Genomic DNA, 8797 nt, shown 5'->3' on the forward strand with positions numbered 1-8797 from the left:
CTGTTGGTATTTTTTGAATTAAGTTCTTACCTACATGTTTTGCAGCTGAGATTTGCTAAAGTAACCTGAGAAGGACAACATGAAAAGGAAATAATGAAAAAGCACACAGGGAGAAACATAATTCTGAAACCATTTCCTCCTCCATAGACTTACCATATGGGCAGCTGACTTCATTTTGCTTAAGAAGTTAGAATATGCTAAGGCAGACCAATCAGTTTACAAAAAGTATGAATGTCATCAGCCATAAAGAAGGACAACAGATGAGATACCAGAAAATATTAAATAAATAAATACAACAGACACTTGCAATGTATGTTTACTTCAGTTTTCAGAGTTCTAGTTGCTTGATTAGCTAAAATACAAAAGATCTGTCCCAGCAAGGCATGCTGATGAAATTTTCTGTTGTAAATGAGTAGCTTTGTACTGGGAGAATTAATAAGAAGCAATCTACAAAGAGACTATGGAAAAAAAAAAAGCCTTTTAAAATAGTTTGGCTGTCATCCAAAACCTGATCACGCACCCTTTCTGTACCTACATTTGGAAAAATAACATCTTGCTTACTAAATGTTGTACTCTGATAAAAGTAACTACTAGATCTCACATACAATATGATGTATCAAAATAGTTCAATCTTTCAACAAGTGAATCTCTTAATTTACTCATATATAAACAATGTTTTAATATTAGAATAAATCCACAAAGCATTGTGCTTGATTTAACCCCAAACATTTTTTTGAAATTGGGGCTTTTCCTTTGAGAGTGAAATATTTCAGATTCATTCCAATGACATTCCGGTTAGAAATTTTATTTTTTTTTCAGAAATATTTGTAGATTTTCAAAAAAAAAAAATCAGAAAAGTTTCATTGAAAAGTTTTGAAAATCAAAAGGTAGAGTTTCCAAATTTTTGTTTCAGGTATCACTTGTTATTTATAAAGTTGCTTTTGGATAATTGGGTATTTTAAATCCTCCACTATAGACTGTTTAGTATTGATGAAAAAAACATTTGCTCTTTTTACTATATCCTTCTGCAAGATGAAATAGTCAACAAAGAGTTTTAATTAATTATTTTGTGTATTTTGATTATTTTTTAAAAGCAGAATCTACGTTTTTCCCTTTTGTCAGAAAACTTTTCTCCAGTGAAGAGCTGCTATAGCTAAATTTCTCATTGGCTGTAGCCTTGCCTATGCCTGAGAGGCTAGGAGACACTTCCTACAGGTGAATTCGTCGTGGTGCTTCACTCATACCATAGAGGAGGCCTCTGTGACTGGCAGCATGGAAAGGGCCTTTGGCTCTGCACACTGATACGTACCAGCTCAGACCCTGACATTACAGCCCATGCAGACCCCGGCCCCTTAGCAAGAGCTCCTGTCATTTGCACAAAAGGAAAATTTCCCAACAGCATTACATTGTCATCCTCAAAATATATGAGCACTGAAGAGGGACAAAGTGGTTTACCAGTGGTGTTGGCTGCTGGCTGACAGCAGAGCAATTGTCCATGGAATACAGTATGCTGGAACATTCATAGTTGTTTAGCCTCATAGCCCTTACACATTTCTCATGGAAGAGGTATGATAGTTTTTTTCCACCTTATCTTAAAAATTCTTGTACATATCCTGCCTTTTCTAGTCCCCTTGTTCTTATTCCCATCCCATTTGCAGTGTTTATCCTATCTTACTTCCACTCTTCAGGCTTTTCCACTCTCACTTTGTCCACAAAATAACTCTTACTCTGGTTTTTTTCTGTCAGAATCTCCAGCAAGGGCTCGCTTCTTAACATAAGGTTCCCCTACCACTTTCCAGTTCCTTGGTCACAATCTCTTGACACAGCTATGTCTATTTTTCTCCTCAAGCTCTTTGGTCAAATTGTATACCACTTATTTTTGTCTTCCAGTTGCTCTAAGAATCACCTGCCCTGGGTACTTTGCTAGATCAACCTCCTACCATGGCAGACCACATTTTTGGCTTTAGCAGGCAGTCTCCACCACAGCGTCCCATCTCAGTCTCATCATCCTTGACACACAAGTCAGATGTCTTGTGCCTTCCACATTGCCCCTCTAGCCTCCTAGGATACTGACACTTTTAAAAGGAAAGATTTTTTTACACAAAAAAAAACCAAAAACTTTTTCTTTTTCTTAGCTGGATTTTTTTTTTCCCACAAAAAATATCCCTACATTGTTCTTTTAGGGTTTGTTGCCAAAAAACAAGCTCAGCCTGCAGCTAATTTCAGCATTGAAAGTTTCACCGCAAGTAGTTAACATGATAACAAATTAAGTTATTGGAATTAGTCTTATGAAAGTAAGCAGAATAAAAGTCATCACTACCAGCCCTATCTCTCCTGAGTTTCTTCTTTATCTTACACTTAACTGATATTTTCTGTTATGTATAAGTATATATATTTCTGATATGTATATTATATCATCTGGTATGACAGATAATAAGTAACAGGCTATATAACTATTAGAATGTCACTTCAAAATGTTGCACTCAACAAAAGTACATGTTAACCAAACAGGGCTCACTTCACAAACACTACAGGTATCTCAGAAATAACACAATCAAGGATGATCTTTTGCATTACACATTTTAAATACACATTAATTTTGGATTTCTTTTTAATCATTATTTTCTGTGCCTATTTTTCAAATTTAGTATTAAGGCCCTTGAAATTAGTTTGTGGCTGTTGGCCAATTTGCAAAAATCTGAAAGTTTTCCCTTTCCCTTTCCCTTCATGCATTTAGTGGCTTTTAACAATAGACTGTAAGTCAGATTTTCAAATTAAATAGTTGCAATGGCCAGTACTAGTAGTGATTTTAGAATGATGATCAGATAATACCTCTGGAAAACACTGTGGTTTCAGGCATGCTATAATTACAATATATATCCATATTTAAAATGCTTTTAAGTGTGTAGTTATATAAGCTAGTATGTATCAGGACTTTATGTAAATGTGGGTGAAGAACAAGAGCAAAATTTTTGCATTCTGATTGCATGTAAAATACAATAATTTTTTAACCTTCAGTAAATTAGTTATTGGTATTTATTAGGGCTAGAAAGTACATGATGCCCTGCTTGCCTTCATAAAGAAGAAAAAGTTATTGACATTCTAATTTTCATTTCTATATCCATAAGAAGAATATGCAGAAATAATTTCCATTAAAACAGTGAAATATGAGTTTTTAATTCTTCCTGTAAGGCATTTTTCTTTATCAAACTGGCACCCACTGGGATTAAATTTTAGGTACTTGTGTATTTGATAGGGTTTTTTTTAAAAAAGGTCTGATTGAGAAATCTCTGACAGAGTACTTTGGTAGGAGGACATTGGTTTTAATCACACCAGGTTTTGTGGCAATATACTGCTTTTAGTTAGTTTTACTTACAAAAGTTACCTTAGTTCAAGGATCTAATAAGTTTGTTTGTTGAAACTACCTGGTCTTTTCCAAATGCCTCTGTAAAATGACCGATGGTAGAGTACACGGCACATCCACACCTTGAACCTAGTCCATGGCTTGTCAGGCCTCGCCGGGAAACCTTGGTCTGTCACATTCTGGCTGTAAGTTCTGGTCATGGGAATTGCTTTGTCTGTTTTCTGAAGAAATTGCATTCATCTCACAGAGGAACATCAGTAATACTGAAAATTTGGGGAAAATATTTTTTCCATTCTTAGACTTAGTGGAAAAGCAGTAAGTCATTTTCATAAGGATCTGATGTCCAACTCCATTTTCAAGTGTGCTTTTTAGATAACAAAGACTTAACCTTTGCATGAGTCAGGCAAGAAGACCACAGAGGATAATATAACTGAACTGAATATACTGGCATTTCTAAAACACCACTCTCTGGTCCACCATTTACTGTGACCTGGCAGTCAATAAATAAATTGTGCACCTCAGTCTACAACACAGGGAGCCCTTGTGTCCATTTCAGTTTAGAACTGTCACAGGGAACAGCTCTTTTTTTTCTTTTTTTTCTTTTTTTTTTTTTAATATATGGAATGAATTGCAGAGGAAAGAAGAAGTCATAAGAAAATCAATTGCATGAAAACTAACTTGTTTCAGATGACAACATCCCTCCAGTCATTTTCCCAAACACATAACTGAGTAATAGTTATCTTTTATAATCTTGTCAACATCAATTTCAGAGTGAAAATCTCAGCTTTTGGAACAAATTAGGTCAATTCCATCTGTGCTACAGTATGTGTTCTTGAAAGCTTTTAAAATAATGGTGAGAAGTGTGACTACACAGGCTAGTGCTCAAAAATCAAAAGGGATAAAACCTCCATGATTGTGAAGGACTAGGAAGGAGATACTGTCATTTATGATCCCTTTATTCAGAATAAAAGAAAATTCCTTTGAAGCCTAATAAAATATGTCATTGTTACTATTAAATGTAAGTTCTTCTGGAGCCCTTCAATATATATGAAAGTGGCTGTGAAATATACAATAGGAAAAATATATGTGCGAATTTTAAGGGTTTCTGTTCAGCTATCCCAAAATGCACATACTCAGGGAGAAGTAGGACTATAACACTGAGAGGAATAATGGGTTTAAATGTGAAATTGTGAATAATTATTTCTCATCTTGTGTTACAAAGAAGTCTCACTGAGTGCTTTAGCTAAAATCTTGCTGATATGTGGAACCTGGCTTGTGATCACACGATAGAGATTTGTGTTGTTATGATTTACTTATATGGGAATGAAATTATACAGATGTTTTCTGAAAGAAGATGGAATAGACTCATGGTCCCAGTTTGGAAACTATAAACATTAACCATCTCTTCCTTGTTTTCCTAGCTCCTGTCCGCTACTTTCAATGTGTCTTCTTAAATGGACTTAATGGATTTGGACTGCAATTTCCCACTAATGCCCCTTCAAACAAGGAAGAAAAGACTCACTCAAAGACTTCCAAGAGAAAGGCAAGGAAACCAGGACACTAGAGAGACTGAGTCCTGTGATCGCTCACGTTTTGCACTTTATCTTTTCTGCTGAGGTCCACAGTAGTTACAGTAGTACATGTCATTGCAAGAATGTGATACACCTGGCCACATGTACCTGGAAAAAGTTTCTATGGGGCAGAGGCAAAACAAGCAGTAATGAACTGTATTTGACAAGACAGAAATACAGAAGTGCCCCATTTGTCATGGAAAGGCTGCATTGTTAACAAAGTATTGATGTGTGTGTGAGGCGTGTGTGTTTTCCTGCCTCTTTTGCTCTTCTTGTTTTTCTTTACCTACCTGCTCAGAATTGAAGTGAGTCTGTTTTCCATTTAATCTTATCTAAAGAGTGAAAGGTTGAATATAGCCCTTGTATCAGCAAGATTGCAAGACTACCTGCAATCCTAAATCATTTCTACTTAACGTTCAATCACATTGCTGACAGGAAAAAGCCTCACTAAGTCATGAAAATGTGCTCTGTGACTGGTGCTATTTTTATGTCTCATTGACCAGTGCAGCCTGAAGCTCACACTTACTTGGAGCAGCTCTATATGCTATCAGTAAGTTGACTCTGCAAATCATGTTAATGATGAATATTTCTATTTAACTTGAAGCAGTAAAAGCATAACCTCCTTGCCTGCCTGTTGCTGAAATATGAACTCTTCGCTTTCTAAAGCCCAAAGTGAGCAGAGAAAGCGAAACAACATGGCAAAGGTGTGGAAAACTAGTATTTTACCAACATGAAGGTCCCAAGAAACAAATGAAATAATTTTAGTACTTCTGCTTTTCTTCTGTGGGTAAATCAGATTGACTGGGAGTGAAGACCATGCAAATGGAGAATATACTAGCCAACCATTTGCTATTAGCATAAATCAGATGAAAAGCTATGATGTGAGATGGCACTCATGAAACTAAAACAATGCAAATTTCCAATATGTAAACATGTCAATTTAATGTAATCTCAGATCAGCAAACAACAACAAAAACAAAACAAAACAAAACAAAAAAAAAAAAGAAAGAAAAGAAAAAAAAGAAAAAAATGAAATAATCTGGGTAGCTGAATTTACTAGATGAAATGAAAGGACTTCCTCACAGCACACTACTGATAATAATTTATAGAGGAGAAATGGAAGTAGATATACCAATCCTCAACCTTCTTTTGTGCGTTTCTGTAGAAATAATGCATTTATTACCTTAAGAAAGAGATGGGGTAGCATTTTGATCCATGTGAAGGCACATAACTGAAAACAGGCATCTCAGTTGTCTGTACTCTGGCAATGTAAATAATCATGCATTTTTGCCAGCTGCTATTTGTTTGCATTTCCTTACTATATTTTTGTGTTTAATCTGTGAAATGTGCAGCAGTACCTTTCAGTTATATATTTACCTGGTGAAGCAGCATGATGCTCTTTGTACAACCTGACTACTTGTAGAGTCTGATCACACCAGTAACTATATACTGCTTTTTCATTTTTAGCATAGTTCAAGATAACATCAGCCCTTTCTCCCATCTGCTTTCCCTGCCGACCCATTTTTACTTTAATCAAATAGTTGACTCACATGAGTTTTGGACAACTGAGTCTTTGACAGGTTGATGCAATTCAGAAAGATTTGCTGTTACACTGCTGGGTCAGGTTGGTGTTTTCTGATTACTGGTAATGGCCTTATATGAACTGGGTTCTTGGTCTTAGCGTGCTCTCATACTGCACAGGACCTGGCTGCAAACACTGTCATTGCAACAGGCAATGGTTTCTGGAAAGAGGTAGAAACAGGTCCTGCCCTAGAAGTAGCTCTTCCCACATGGGATCACACTGCAAATAAAAGGCTTCATGGTGAATGCCTTCACAGTCACCTATGATATCTGCTCTAGATACAGAGCTGCCAACAGAGAATATTTTATCGTAAAATGGCAATCTTCCATTTTCTTTCGGGGGTGTTTTTATATTTCCACTGACTTTTTTTCCTTCCCAATTTGTGATTTTGTATATAATATTATGTATGTTATTGCCCTAGGTTTTTACTGTGAAAGCTGTCTTAAAATCAGATTATAATTTTCTGAAAATTAGTTAATTTAATTCAAGACTTTATCTAATTCCAATAATCAGGACAAAGTTTTAATATACTATAATGTTTTATTTTTTTCAGCTTCATTTGGCAAAATTATTATTTTTCATTACATTTAACCTTGATTCTTTCTTCCCATCTGAGTTGAGAGATGACAAGAATATGTTCTGGATCTCATTTTCATAATGTTTCAATTATATATCTGAAAGCTTTGGAAATATAAACAATATCATTAAATAAGTGATATAAAATCAGTCATTTATTGTTGTTTCCTAATCTCAGTCGCTGCCTCAAAGAACAGGAGAAACAGGTCCACTCAAAGTGGCAAGCTTTCTCTCTTTAAATTTACCTGGAAACTTTAAAAAAATTACTTGAATTGCATGATTTTACTCATTAGCCTGAAATATTGCAAAATCATATGCTGATTGTTATACATTTTGGAAAATAAAGAATATAAACTTTGTTCCAGTGTCTGTGATATGTTTTTCTGTACGTACAAAAGTGGAGGACAAGGGTTTACCTGTAAGAGTCTTGTATCCCGCTAAGTATGTATAACTCTTCTGAATGTAAAAATGCAGTGTTTCTTAAAATTAGGCTAGAAAAATGAATCATTCAGCATTGTATTTATTCCTAATGAGCTTTTTGCAATACTTAACTAGTCTTTTTACACACTCTGTCGGTTACACTCTGACATATGCAAGAAGCTAAATAGTTGCTTAGTCATTCAAGGTAGGACTTCAGCTGCACCAAAATCACGTATGTTCATCAATGTGGCTGTTTAAAATACAACTGCACATAATCTTCAACCTTCAATGAGTAGACCATAGTTGAGACAATTGGGAAAATGACCACCAATAAACTGAGACAGTAAAAATGGTGAGATTTCTGCCCCTCCCGCCCCATAGGAACCATGGCTTGCCCGTATCAGCAATGGTTAAAACATGTGGACTGGAGCACAAACCAGACTACAGCCTGAGGACAGTGCAGCTACAATTGCACAGCTCTGCGTTGGTGTTCAAGAGTCTTTGCCCCAGGAGTTTGGTGAGGCTTCCCACCTGTGACGTTTGTGGTTCGGCAGTTTGGCTGTGGAGATGGCTCCATGTTTCTAATCTCTTTGTCACATGAAAAGGAAGGGGGGTGGGGGGTGGGGGGGTGAATCCTCCCAACCCCAGGTGTTTGAGCTGTCTACTAGTGCCCCAGAAAAAGTGAGACCCTTGTGCCCAACCAGAATGTCCCATTACAGGGATCCTTCACTGAACAGTCCCACTGTATCGGAGGGCAATTCAACTGCCTTGTTCAGGGAAACATGCCAACAGCATCAGGGGGTCCCATGGTGGGTCTTCCCACTTTGTTTAAACTTGTTACCTGCTACCAGCAACTGTTAGTCCCCCGCGAAGGACTCACGCTAACAGTTTACAGAATAATACTCTTTATTATAAAATTGTGACTATTTAAGGTTCGCAAATGCCAGTGATAGGGACTGTCTGAAAAACCAAGCTTGAAATGATACACAGTCAAACTACAAACAACCAAAATCTTAATTACTAATGACAGCTAGAATGAGTTAGTTATTTAGCATGCATACGTCAAAGTTCTTACCCAATAGGCTTCCCTATGAGGGGAGAAGACAGGTTCAGCCCATCAACTGATCCCAGAAGTCACGATGGAGTCTTCCCCTTACTTCTCCCCTCATCTGTCCACTTTTTATATTTCATAGTATATTGCATATTCATTCATCATACACAGGATTGGTTACAAGTTTCTTGCTTCTAATGCAAATTAATACTCATCCTCAGCTCTGCTGAAGT

The 8797-nt window shown here is 36.4% G+C and overlaps 1 protein-coding gene across 1 annotated transcript in view; it reads left to right on the top strand.

The window, feature by feature from the left end:
- The window catches only part of TRDN (triadin), a 235131-nt gene extending 228242 nt beyond the window's left edge, over positions 1-6889 (top strand). Inside the window, exon 37 of the mRNA XM_055715002.1 lies at positions 4786-6889. Within this exon, the coding sequence (XP_055570977.1) occupies positions 4786-4928 (143 nt within the window). The 3' untranslated portion in view covers positions 4929-6889. The remainder of the gene's footprint in view (positions 1-4785) is intronic.
- Positions 6890-8797: the final 1908 nt, after the last annotated feature.

The sequence above is a fragment of the Falco cherrug genome, chromosome 6, assembly GCF_023634085.1.
Source record: "Falco cherrug isolate bFalChe1 chromosome 6, bFalChe1.pri, whole genome shotgun sequence".
Taxonomy (NCBI): Eukaryota; Metazoa; Chordata; class Aves; order Falconiformes; family Falconidae; genus Falco; species Falco cherrug.